The 13,968-nt window shown below is 50.8% G+C and overlaps 1 protein-coding gene across 1 annotated transcript; it reads left to right on the forward strand.

Moving 5' to 3' along the window:
- The first annotated feature begins 721 nt into the window (after window positions 1–721).
- Window positions 722–1,309, forward strand: LOC141731842 (olfactory receptor 14A16-like). Its single transcript, XM_074558901.1, has one exon. It carries the CDS (start codon window positions 722–724, stop codon window positions 1,307–1,309), a length of 588 nt encoding a protein of 195 aa, XP_074415002.1.
- The last annotated feature ends 12,659 nt before the right edge of the window (window positions 1,310–13,968 follow it).

Consider the following 13,968-nt stretch of genomic DNA (forward strand, 5'->3'; position numbering starts at 1 on the left):
TTTTTAAGAGAAACGTGGGAGTGTGAACATCCTCCATATGAGAAAACTGAAAGAATTTTCTCAAAGAAACTCCAAACAGAATCAAGTGACAGAGCATCTCCCCTCACTCTCTACTCATCATCTTGTCACACAAAATTCCCTCTGTTCTACTGGACAGCAGCAATTGAGCTGAGGGTTTTTGATACCCAAGAATATCAGGAGAGGCATGGGGGGAGATTAAAAAGAAAACCTCAGAACTCTTAAACACAAAAGCATGTCCACATATGATACAGAGGATGGTATATGAGAAATGGCTTTGATTTTGGTTGCAGCTATCTCCTCTAACACTACACTTTCCTTTTCTCCATGAACAGGTGTCCATGTGCAGCCACAGCAAATGTCCAACAGCAGCTCCATCAGGCACTTCCTCCTGCTGGCATTGGCAGACACGCGGCAGCTGCAGCTCCTGCACTTCTGCCTCTTGCTGGGCATCTCCCTGGCTGCCCTCCTGGGCAACGGCCTCATCATCAGCGCTGTAGCCTGAGGCCACCACCTGCACACGCCCATGTTCTTCTTCCTGCTCAACCTGGCCCTCAGCTACCTGGGCATGATCTGCACCACTGTCCCCAAAGCCATGCACAATTCCCTCTGGGACACCAGGAAAATCTCCTACACAGGATGTGCTGCACAGCTATTTCTGTTTGTCTTCTTCATTGGAGCAGAGCTTTCCCTCCTGACCATCATGTGCTATGACCGCTACGTGTCCATCTGCAAACCCCTGCACTACAGGACCCTCCTGGGCAGCAGAGCTTGTGCCCACATGGCAGCAGCTGCCTGGGCCAGTGGCTTTCTCAATGCTGTCATGCACACAGCCAATACATTTTCCCTGCTCCTGTGCCATGGCAATGCCCTTGGCCAGTTCTTCTGCGAAATTCCCCAGATCCTCAAGCTCTCCTGCTCACATTCCAAGCTCAGAGAACTTGGGATTACTGTGGTCAATGTCTGTTTAGCTTTTGGCTGTTTTGTGTTCATTGTTTTCTCCTATGTGCAGATTTTCAGGGCCGTGCTGAGCATCCCCTCTCAGCAGGGACAGCACAAAGCCTTTTCCACCTGCCTCCCTCACCTGGCTGTGGTCTCCCTGTTCCTCAGCACTGCCATGTTTGCCTACCTGAAGCCCCACTCCATGTCCTCCCCATCCCTGGATCTGGCCCTGTCACTTCTGTACTCGGTGGTGCCTCCAGCCCTGAACCCCCTCATCTACAGCCTGAGGAACCAGGAGCTCAAGGCTGCAGTGCAGACACTAATGACTGGATGGTTTCAGAAGCATTAAACTGCTTGCAGGTTTCTGCAAGTCGCTTGAACTAAAAGTTATGTTTGACAGTACTTGGGTCCGGTGGTTTCATTCCTTTGTTTTAATTTTTTAATATTGTCCAGAAATAAATGCCATTGAGCCATTTCTCATTTCTCTCCACATTCACTGGGGCCACAGACTGTGCCAATGAGGACCTGTGCTCTCAATGGCTTTAAATAAACTAAGGGATGTCCCAGCAAAGTTTTCTGCAGAGATACCCATTTTGTTGTCGTCTCTGGAACTGCAGCAGCAATGTCTGTGTGCAGAGCTGGAAGCAGGTTAGGAACAGCACAGTAGTTCTGCTCCTGCTGGCCGCACCATTCCTGATCCAGGCCAGGAGCCATTGGCCTTCTTGGCCACCTGGGCACACTGCTGCCTCATGTCCAGCCTGCTCTCCATCAGTCCCTGCAGGTCCCTTTCTGCCTGGCTGCTCTCCAGCCACTCGGTCCCCAGCCTGTAGTGCTGCAGGGGGGTTGTTGTGGCCAAAGTACAGGACCCGGCACTTGGATGTGTTAAATCTCACCTTGTTGCAATTGGGCCCTGGATCCAGCCTGTCCAGGGCCCTGTGCAGAGCCCTCCTACCCTCCAGCAGATCCACACTCCCAGCCATTTTGGTGTCACACCAGCTCCATGAGGTCCGAGGGTGTCACAATGGTCTCCATGATTCCATGAGGCTCCCAATGTCACAATGTCCCTTTGCTGTCACGAAGTCCCTTGGATCCTTGGGCCCTGCAGTGTCACAGTGGATCCATGGTCCTCCAAGGCCCTGCAGTATTACAATGAATCCTTGGTTCCATGAGGTCTGGCAGTAGGTCAAGGAGAGCAGCAATGCTCTCCTTGGTTCCACAGTGTCCCAATGGCCTCTTGGTCCCAAGGGTCACCACAGTGTCAAACATGTTTCCTTCAGTCCATGAGTCTCTGCAGAGCAACACTGGCCCCTTGGTTTCATGGGGCTCTGCAGTGTCACAATGGCCCCATCATTGCACAAGGTCCTGCAGTGTCACAATGGCCTCCATGGTTCCTGTCATGGTTTGAGCCTGGCACAGAGCCAGTGCCCCCCATGAAAATGCCCTCACCCTGGTGTCTGCTGTGAGATGTGACCAGGAATAAGCAAAACAGGCTTTAGCTTAAACATAAAGAACACTTTATTACCTAAACTACAGGAAAATAGGGAAAGACTATAAGGAAAAGAAAAAAAAATTGAAAACCTTACAAAAACCACTTTCCCCCCTCCCCACTACCTGACTTTCCCAATCCGATACATTCTCCCAAATCATCAACTGCCCAGCCTTGGCCCCACACTTTAGTATACTCAAACTGCAGTTCATGAAGAGGAAAGGAGTCCTTCTTGTTCCATAGGCTTCCCCTGGAAACACACTGAAACCTCGTGTGCTTCTCTGTCACTTCGGCACCACCCGGAAAAAGTCCTTTTGCCGCTTGTGACATCTTCCTTCCATGCCCAGTGCTCTCACCACTGACGCATGGACCAGAGCTGCTTTTAGGGTTGTCTTTCAAGGATGCCTTGTCTCACTCCAAAAAGGCACAGTCTCTGCTTTGGGACATCTGTCCCTCCCATATTTTTCCAATCCCCTGGGGCCGGGGGGTCCTCACGAAGAACCCTCCTGGTTTTGAGCCACTGCTTCCCCCTAAGTGCAGTCTGTGTCACAGGAACAACTGAGTCCATGGCCACAAGAAAAGTCCAGCCAAAAGGCCACTCCAAATCATCTCTTCCCATTCAATCATCTCCACGTTCTTCGGGCCAGGTCCTTGTCTCATCTCATCTCTTATCTCCCTTCTTATTCAGCTTCGAGGAGGATTAGCATTTTTGCAAGGCCCCAATCATGAAAGAAAGGGGTTAAAACTTTCAGTCTCTGTCTGTCCCGGAGCGGCACTCCCACACATGCTGCCCACACGCTGCCGCTCCGGCCAGGCACTCTTCCTCCCCCCTTCTCCTCCTGGGCCGGCTGCTATCACATTCGGTGTCGCCGGCTCTCTCTCTCTCTCTCTCTCTCTCCTGGGGGGGGAATGGCTGCCCGAGGGCTGACTCCCTGGGATCTTCCACCCTTCCATCCTCGAAGCCCCCTCACCTCCCATCTCTGTCCAGGCCCAGGGCCTACCACGTGGCTGCCCCTCCCCCGCCCAGCAGCAGCGACTGGACAGGGGAGGGTGATCTGACCTCTTCGCCGCGACGTCCCAAGAGAGCCTCCCAAGGCCAGAGGCCCTGCTTTTAACCCCTGTGTATTCTCGGAGGTGTGTCCAAACCCCACTGGCTACACCAGGTGTCAGTATGAAACTCAGAACATCCATTGGTTTGACCACAGCATCCCAGAATTCCCACTCCTTCCTGGTCAAACCACCACAGTTCCACAGGGTCACACAGTGTCACAGGGGTCCCTTGGTTCCATGAGGCCTCAGAGTGCCCCAGTGGATTCCCTGATGGCTCAGTGTCACAATGGACCCTGCTTACACAAGATCTTACAGTGTCACAAGGGACCCTTGGTTCCATGGGGCACCAGGGTGTCACAATTGTTCCCTATGTATTGTTTTTGCATTAATTGACATTTGGTGAGGAGGGAAGAAGCCACACATGGAAGTGATAATTCTGAGAACAGCTGTTGAGAGCTTCGTCTGTGCCTAACAACAACAATCAGTGACTGGTTTTGAAGACTGACACCTCGTTAAACCACTAGACAGCTGAACACACCTCTATGAACACCCATGTTAAAAACAAGCAAACCCCAGGGAAAGCTCTCTCTTCCTTCCAGCCTGGGAACAGGTAACAAGGCCAGACTGGCTGCTTAGATGGGCCAGGCCGGGTGTACCCTGCTGTGCAGCTGGGTCCCTTCTCGGGGAACCTGCCAAACTGTCCTGGCAGAGACAGGCACCAGCAGCTGCCAGGCAGGGGCAAGGGGGCCATCAGCCTGTGGCGTATTCCAGCTGAGATCTCAGCCATTTTCCCCCAGTGTGGTCACTGCACAAGATCATGTGGCTGAGGCCAGAGGCGGCCTTGTAGCCCACACAGAGAGTGGCCCTGTGCCTGGAATTGAACGCAGCAGGGGCCAGAGCCCGGCCATGGGGCTGATCCTGACACAGCCCCCAGGGCAGCGTGAAAAATCCATCACCACAATTGCTTCGGCCGCTGCCCAGCAGGGATCACATGATCATCTGCAGGCCCCAGGTGAGATATTAGCTCTTTCAGTGCATAGATAAGGCTTACAGACCTTCAGTCCTCCCTTGGGTGATAGAAAAGAACAGAGTGAAGACACGTAGAGAATATCATGAGACATGAAGGTCAGTAAGAAGAAGTCAAGTCCCAGATGGGAGGGTTGAGGAAATGCCTCAGTCCTGGGCTGAAATCTTCTTGGAAGTTAATAGAGAAAATATAATTGATACATCAGACTCTTTTTTCCCCGGAGCTCATTGAAAATATGTGGGGATGAAGTGCTCAAATTGTAGATATGAGCAAAGGCATTTATGCTAAAGCAAGCAGATGCTGAATTAGCTGTGGTCCCATGAGAAGTTTGAACAGAGAGAGAGAGAGGAGTGATGAAGACCCTTTGGCCCTAGGAAAAGAGGAAGACCTCTGTTCCCAGAGATGAAAATCATCTCAGAGACAGATAAAGGAATCTTTTGCTCTTTAACAGGTCATTGTTAAATTAATACTCCATAAGTGAACACGGACCATAAACACAACTGTGGGAAGGCTGTGAAAAGATGGGAGGGACTCACGATTGCAGAGTCCTGGGCAGCTGCTGGTCATGGAAATTAAAAGCCATGAGATAACTGTTTTCTTGTGGAGAATTTTCCATAAAATGACAAGAGGGACTCCTCTCCCTAAGTGAACTGAAGAAAGAGAATTCTAGACATGATAAATTGACTGAATTGTTTCTGTATGTTATTAGTGGGAAAGGTTGTAGGGGGGAACAGAAGTGTTCTAAAAGTTATATTCTGATTCTTACTATTTTTTCTTTTAGTTACCGTTAATAAAGTTTTCTTTATACTCTTTTAAAGTCTTAAGCCTGCTTTGCCTTCCTTCTAATCCTATCTCACAGCAGAAAATGAGTAAGTATATTTTAGTGGGGGCATTGGCATTTAGCCAGCACTGAACCCCCCACACCTTTGTTCCACCAGTCCCTGCAGTGTCAAAATGGCCCCTTGGTTCCATTGGGTCTCAGGGTCTCACAAGGGTCTCCTTGGTTGCATAGTGTCACAATGGCCCCTCGGTTCAACAAGGCCCTGCAGTGTCACAGTGGCCTCCATGGTTCCACAAGGACCCAGAGTGCCACACTGCACTCCTTGCTTCCATTCAGCCCCGCAGTGTCACAGTGGGGCCTTGGTTCTACAGTGCCTTCAGCACGCAGTGTCACTGTGATCCGCAGTGTCACTGTGATCCTCTTAGTTCCACGAGGCCCTGCAGTGTCACAATGGGCACTTCCTGCCTCAGGGCACTGCAGTGTCACAATCATCACAGAATCACAGAATTAACCAGGCTGGAAAAGGCCTTGGAGATCAGCAACTCCAACTTGTGGTCTAACACCACCTTGTCACCCAGACCATGGCACTGAGTGCCATATCCAGTATTCCTTAAACACCTCCAGGGAGAGTGACTTCACCACCTCCCTGGGCAGCCCATTCCAGTGCCCAATCACCCTTTCTGTAAAGAATATTTCCTCATTTCCAGCCCAAATCTCCCCTGGTTCAACTTATGTCTTTGTCCACTTGTCCTGTCATTGTTGCCTGGGAGAAGAGCCTGACCCCCACCTGGCTGCACCCTCCTGTCAGGGAGTTGCAGAAAGTGATGTGGTCTCCCCTGAGCCTCCTCTTCTCCAGGATAAACAATCCCAGCTCCCTCAGCCAGTCCTCACAGGACTTGTGTTCTAGACCCCTCACCAGCCTTGTTGCCCTTCTCTGGACACGCTCCAACCCCTCCATGTCCTGCCTAAATTGTGGGCCCAGAACTCGACACAGCACTCGAAGTGTGGCGTCACCAGTGCTGAGCACAGGGGAAGAATCACTGACCTGCTCCTGCTGGCCACACCATTCCTGATCCAGGCCAGGAGCCTTTGGCCTTCTTGGCCACCTGGGCACACTGCTGGCTCATGTCCAGCCTGCTGTCCATCAGTCCCGGCAGGTCTCTTTCTGCCTGGCTGCTCTCCAGCCACTCTGTCCCCAGCCTGTAGCACTGCAGGGGTTGTTGTGGCCAAAGTGCAGGACCCGGCACTTTCACTTGTTAAACCTCACTTTGTTGGATTTGAGCCCTGGATCCAGCCTGTCCAGGGCCCTGTGCAGAGCCCTCCTATCCTCCAGCAGATCCACACTCACACCCAGCCTGGTGTCATCTGCAAATTTGCTGATGCTGGACTCAGTCCCCTCATGCAGATCATCAGTGCAGACACTGAAATCCACGCTGGCTGGATCTGATCCCTCGGCCATCCTGTGGGTACCCTGTGATGGCACTCAAGGTGATCTGTTCCATAACCTTGCTGGGCACCAAGGTCAGGCTGACAGGTCTGGAGTTCCCAAGCTGCTCCTTCCAGCCCTTCTTGGGGATGGGCTCACACTGGCACTTCCAGTCCGCTGGGACCTCCCTGCTGAGCCAGCACTGATGGTAAATGATGGAGAGCAGCTTGGGAGCTCATCCACAGCTCCCTCAAGCCCCTGGGATGGATCCCATCTGCTCCCAGAGACACCTGTGAGCATCTCAGTGGCTCAGCAGGTCACCAGCTGCTTTGTCCTGGATTACAGGGGGCTGTTCTGCTCCCTGTGCCCATCCACCAGCTCAGGAGAGCACTTGAGGAAAACCTGTCTTAATGTTGAAAATTGGGCAAACAAGGTGTTAAGCACCTCAGCCTTTTCCTTATATTTAGTTACTCTCATTCCCCACTGCATCCAATAGAGAGCGGATATTCTCCTTATCCCTCCTTTTGCTATTAATTTATTTCAGAAGAAGTTTTTTTCTTTTTCACAGAAGTGGCCAGGTTAAGTCCTAATCGAGCTTTCATCACTCTACTTTTTTTTCTCCATGACCTAAAAACATCCTTAAACACTTCCTGAGTTGCCCAACCTTCTGTACAAAGGTGATGCACTCTCTTTTTTCCCCAAGTTCCCACAAAAGCTCCCTGCTCAGCTGGGCCAGTCATTTTCCTGCCCTCACCTTTTGTCGCAGAGGCACAGGCTGCTCCTTCCCTATTGAGATTACTTTCTTGAGATGCGTCCATCCTTCCTTGATCCCTTTGTTTTTAAGGGCTGTTTCCCTTTAAAAAATCAGTACCTGATATGGTATTCCCCAAATCTGCATCATAAGTAGGCCAAACTCTACTCTCTGAAAGTCCAGCATAGAAGTTTTGTTGATGCCCCTCCTTCTTTCACAGAGTATTGGAAACTCAAGAATTTCATGGTCACTGTGCCCAAGGCTGCCTCCAACCACCACATCTCCCACCAGCCCTTCTCTGTTTGTGACCAGCAAGAGACAGAGCTTTGCTTGGAAATGGGATTGTTACCTAAAATTCAGTAAAATAGAAAACTCTATAACCCCAATGTAGCATTAAGAAGCAGCATTCTTTATTTGGCTGGAGGCACAGGGGGATAGCTCCTCCCAAAGCCATGCATGCTGAGTACAGGAAAGTTTCTGCTTATATTCTGTATTTTGCACACATATTCATTGATTGCTCTGGACTAAACACACATATGATAATAATTTCCCCAAAATCATTAATATATTTCCCCTCCCCTTTTGCATGCATTCTTCTGTCCTGGGGGTCTCTCTGATGGCCCCTGGTGGTCGTGGACCCCAATGTTCCCGTGGGCCTGGCTGAGCTGGCAGGACACTGAGACTGGTGAACTTCCAGTTCCCCTTCTCACACAATGGGCATTGTGTGGTTTCCATAGGTCTGGGGTTGTGAACAACAAGCTCCAGGTGTGAGCTCAGCTGGTGGAGACAATTTATCATCTGGTAACAAGAGGTCACAGAGTGGGCTATGACATCACAGAGTGCCACAGTGAGGTCATAGAGTGCCACAGAGTGCATTCTGTGAGGTCATTGAGCAGCTATGACATCATGGACAGCCTCTGTGACATCACAAAGCCAGCTATGCCATCACAGGGCAGCAGTCTGATATCACAGAGAAGATTATGAAATCACAGAGCAGACTATGACATCACAGAGTGGGTTATGTGAGGTCATCAAGCAGCTATGGCATCATAGACTGCCTCTGTGACATCACAGAGCCAGCTGTGACATCACAGTTCAAAGGTCTGACATCATAGAGCATACTTTGACGTCACAGAGTTGGCCATGACATCAGAGACCATCTGTGTGACATTGGAGAATATGCTATGACCTCACAGAGCAGACTGTGACATCACAGGACTGAGCTCTGATATCAAAGATCAGACTACGACATCACAGATTTTCCTGTGACATCACAGATTTTGCTGTGACATTACAGGATGGCAATGTGACATCACAGAGGGGATTGTGGCATCAGAGAGCAGATCTGTGACATTAGAAAATGGGCTGCGACATCACAGAGCAGGCAGTGACATCCCAGAGCACTGTGTGACATCCCAGCAGGGCTGTGTCAGGTCACTGGGTTGGTCACTCTGCCCCAGCTCCCCCTCACAGTTTCTCCCAACAACTCCAATGCTGTCCATGCCCAGCAGGGTCCCTGTACCCTGGGATCCTCCCGGCCCACCTGGAGCCACAGCCTCCACCAAAGGATGTTCCACAGGATCCACCCCAGAGCCTGACAAGGGGACAAGGGGCCAGGGCTCTGTGACCAGGACATCAGGGACGGGGATTATCCAGGTCCCTGGGGCCTGGTTTGGGTTGCCCAGGGCAGGAAAGATGTCTGGCAGCTGCAGCAGGGTCTGGGAAGGGCCTGCAAGGTGGGGCTGGAGCCCTTGGGCTGTGAGCAGAGGCTGAGGGAGCTGGGCTTGTCCAGCCTGGAGCAGGAAAGTCTGAGGGGCTCCTCATGCCAGCCTGGCAGTACCAGCAAGGAGGGGATGGAGAACACAGAGCCAGGCTCTGCACAGGGGGCTGGGGGGAGAGAAAAGCCAATGGGTGGGAGGGGAAAGAGGGGAGATCAGCTAGGGCATGAGGAAATGAAATGAGTCAGGCTGGTTTCAGCATTTCTTCAGCACCAAAATAACCTGACCTCCCTTTTCCATCCACCATTGACAGCTTTGCAAATCAGGAACTGTTGGAGCTCTTTTACCCCTACTTCAGGACAAGCATCCTGATACAAGAACTTAATTGTGTTTATATCTATCACAGAACCACATTTGTCTGACATTAATTTTACTATGGAAATCACCTGTGGATGGTGCCCTCACCAGATACTTCTGGGACGTTGCGCATAGCTCAGGGAAGAGTGTGATTGTTATTAAATTGTGTCCTTTTCAACCATGGTCTGTTGGCCATGAAGAGAAACTTTCTGTGCCTCTGAGTCTCACCAGTTCCTGACCCCCAAAAGACACAAACCTGATGAGTTGTGGTTCCCACTCCAGTGGTGGCACCTGCACCTCCCTCTATTTCCAGAGCAGAGCTCCCTTGTCCCAGAAAATCTCTGGCAATGCAGGGATGAAGGAAACAGGACAGGCCTTTTGGATCAGGGGCAGGGCACAGCCAGGGATTTGGGGTGGTTGTGAGCCCAGGGCAGGACCCGGCCCCTGGCCTTGGTGAACCTCATCCAGCTGTCCTGGGCCCATGGATGGCTCCAGCCTGTCCAGATCCCTCTGCAGAGCTTCCTGCCCCCCAAGAACAGCCACACTGCCACCCAGCTTGGGCTCACCTGGGAACTGACCGAGGGTGCCCTCGATGGCCTCATCCAGATCAGCAATAAAGAGATTTCACTGACTGGGCCCCAGCCCTGAGCCCTGGGGACACCCGTGGATGTGACTCCACTCCTCAGAGGCTCTGAGTGCCAGGGATTGAATGAGGGAAATGGTGGTGTGATAAATGAATATGATTCATGCTAACAACTGTAACTATATCGATATTTTAGAAAAAAGTAATAGAGGAAAAGAATATGTAATTAGTGTCACAAAACAGATGTTTTCAGATGTTCATGAGATTATAGGATCCAGGATGTAGATTGTAATAAGTAACATCCCAAAACAGAGTAGGCCTTGGGATAATTAGAGAATCAACCTTGAAATAAACAGAATTGAAATTATTTCAGGTGCCTATGAAATAAAAAGGCTTTCTTTTGGAATATAATGCCGGCTTCTATAACACATGACTTGGGGCACATGTGCAACATGTGGGGTTGTTCTAAGAATAGTGACGATGAGGAGAAGCCTCCATTGGATTGACCACCAAAGAGCCAAAAGACCCCTTAGCAACAGTGAGAGCATGAACTGTGCAGTACAGTGACATAGATTTCAAGAATCAAAAACAGGAAGAGATTTATGGGAAAATGTTGATGAATCTGTATTAGCATACAGTATATAAATATGTGTTTGGATTCCTGTGCTTTTTGTACAGGAGGGTGAGAGAAACCCTCCCCATATCCTGATTGATCAGTTTTGCTTATGCTTTATCAGAACCACTGAGAAATTTTTTTGTATCTGTTTGACTTTATTTGATTGTAGTATTTTACATAAAATTGCTGCTCAATTAAAATTGCTGCTAAATTCAACATGGTTGTTTATTGAATTAGAATGTAGAAATTCTTTCGTAACAGTGGGAAAGAGGAAGGGACAAAGTGTTATTGATAGCAATAAAAGGTGTGTATTTTCATATCTATTCTGACAGCATTAGAAGGTGCTTGGGGTCAGTACAAACTGGACATTCCTGATACCAATCTATAAAGAGGAAAAGAGAACAAGATAAAACAATTCTCTCCTAATTGTTTTCACTACAGTATATTCACTTTGCATACACTTCAGAAATCTGTCTAATTAAGCACAAAAGAATTTACAACTTAAATTATTCTCAGGGGCTTTTCCTGTTTGGGCATTTTGAACAAATGTTTATGAGCCTTTGTCATTGTGAATTCCTGAACTGAAGAGCTCCAGAAAGAAGAGGCCTCTGGAGGAGTAAAATTCATCAGCAACCTCCAAGTGTCTGAAGATCCATCCCCATCAGAGCAGCAATGAACAGAAATGGGCATTTCTTTGTGGCTGCCCCAGCTCTGACATGGGCCCTGGGTGTGGAGCAGGAGCACCTCTTGAGGGCCCCAAGGCCGGGGCTCTTGTGCTACCCTGGGCAGATGGGATGGCAGCAGAGGCTGCAGAGCTCTCAGCACCTCAGCCTGAGGGGAGCAGGGCAGCAGGGAGCCTCCTTTGGCCTTGGCCCAGCACCTTCCCCCATGGCTGGGGCTGAGTCCTGTGGCAGCTGCAGCTGCTGCTGTGCCCTTGCCAGGGGCTGAGGCCATGGGGCAGTGCCCAGAGCAGCCTGGCCTGAGCAGAGCTGTGGGGCCAGAGCTGGCTGGGCTGGGCTGGGCTGGGGAGAGGCCCTTGGTGCTGCCCAGAGCTCAGGGCAGCTGGCAGAGCTTGCAGGGAGCTGGGCTGGGCTCAGAGAGGCTGGCCCAGAAACCATCAGTGTCCATCTCAGCCTGGCTGAGCATGCAGGGGCAGGACTCAGGCCAGGCCTTGTGGGGCAGGGCCAGTGCCTGTGCAAGGCATTGCAAACAGGCAAGTGGCCCAGAGAGGAGGCTGCTCTGTGCCCTTGGTGGCATGGACAAAACAGGGAGGGGGCCCATGAATTTTGTCAACACCAGCCTCTCTGCCCAGCCCTTGGCCGCCATGGCTGCTGAGGCCAGCTTTGGCCTGGGCTGAGTTTGGCTGTGGCCCAGCTCCATCCTCCTGTGGGGCTCAGGGCCTGTTCCCAGCCATGGCCAGCCCTGGCTGCCTCTCTGCTGGCCCAGAGGCCGGCAGAGCCCGGGGCAGGGCTGTCTGTGCAGCCCAACAGGTGCCACAGGCTCTGCAGGAGCTGGCAGAGGCTGCCCAGCAGGGAGGCCATGGGGCACAGAGCCCCAAGGCTGCTGGGGCACCACGGCACAGGGGCCGTTCCCAGCCGCAATGCTCCTGGCCTGGGCTGGGCCTGCACAGGGGCTGGGCCACCATGGCTGGGCCTGCACAGGGCCACAAAGGGGCCACGCAGCCGCTGCCTGGGCTGACAGCAAGGCCAGGCACACACAAGCAATTGCTGAGCATGGCATGCGCCAGCCAGGCCTGACTGTGCCAAAGGCAGAGCTCAGCTGCCCTTGGGGGCTACAGGAACAGTCCAGAGCCCAAAGAGCCTCCATGGCTGTGCTGGAGACCAAGGCTGCAGGAGGGAAATGCAGGGCTGCTGCAGGATGGGGAGGGCATTGAATTCCAGCACACCCCTCAGTTCCCATGGGTTTTTTGCCTGACAATAAATGAACATCCCTCTGTATCTCAGGCAGCTCCTTCTCCAAGGAAAGCAGGTGGGAGTTGGAGCCACGGAGCTGAAAACTGCAGGTGCAGCCTGAGCTGGAGGGAGCTCAGATCTGCACAAGGCTGCTCTGAGTGCCAGGGCATGAATGGGGGAAATGGTGGGGTGGGGGTAGGGACAGAGTATGATTGATTGTCAGCCATAAAGGGTCATGATTTTCATACCTATTCAAACTGCATGAGGAGGTTCTGGGATTCAGTGTCTGCTGGAGATTGCACATATCAATAAATTGACAGGGAAAAAACCCTAAATTTGACCTAAGAAATCTTTTCTCACTGTCTTTTTAAATAGAATCTATTCAACTTGAATACACTACTGCAATTTGTCTAATTAACCACAAAAGATTTAAAAATTAAAATCAAATGATTCCCAGAGGCTTGGTTTATTAAGGTGTTCTGAATGTTAATGATCCCTGGGACACTGAATTCCTGCACTGAAGAGCTGAAGGCTGAAGAAGCCTGTGGAACAGGAAAATTCAGCAGCAGCCTCCAAGTTGCTGAGGATGTCAGTAGCCCCCACTAAGACCATCCCTGCCCAGAGACCGTGGGGGAATGAGCAGACAAGGAGAGCGTCCCTGGGGCTGGGGCAGCACAACTCAGAGGCACCAGTGGCTCCAGCTGGGAAATGGAGTGTGGAATGGGGCTGGGAAAGCCCTGCCTGGGCTGTGCCAAGCAGGACACAGAAGCCCTGACTCCCATCCCCCAAAAACTGTCTCAAGGAGAAATTTAAAATTAATTACAATTGTTTGTGTTGTCTGAGTTGGACTCACTGGAGAAATACCAAGAAAAGATTCTCAGGAACTCAAAACAACAAAACAGCTTTTACTGGCCACTTTAGAAAATCAGAGAAACTTTGGCAAAAGGTTTAATATGACATTCAATCAACACAAAATACTTCTGTAAGCATTATTTGGCCCCTTCACCTTCACAAACTCTGAGCCTGTTCAATTTTAAGATACTCAAAATTGGCAAGAAGAGAGAATTAGAAGAAGGAAAATAAAATGCATAAATAGAGAAAGAAATAAAAGAAAATACAGAGGAGCACACACAGAGCTACCAACTCCTGGATTCCAGCAGTGTTCAGATGGAAATTCCAAGAGGAGGTAGGGTCAAGATGTGTGCTTGCCTTGTGGTTATCCTTAAATACCCCTTGATATACCTGGGCCCTTCCCCCAGGTGGGACTTGGGTTCATTTGGTCCCTCAGGAGCTGGGCTGG

The sequence above is a fragment of the Zonotrichia albicollis genome, chromosome 26 (assembly GCF_047830755.1).
Source record: "Zonotrichia albicollis isolate bZonAlb1 chromosome 26, bZonAlb1.hap1, whole genome shotgun sequence".
NCBI lineage: Eukaryota > Metazoa > Chordata > Aves > Passeriformes > Passerellidae > Zonotrichia > Zonotrichia albicollis.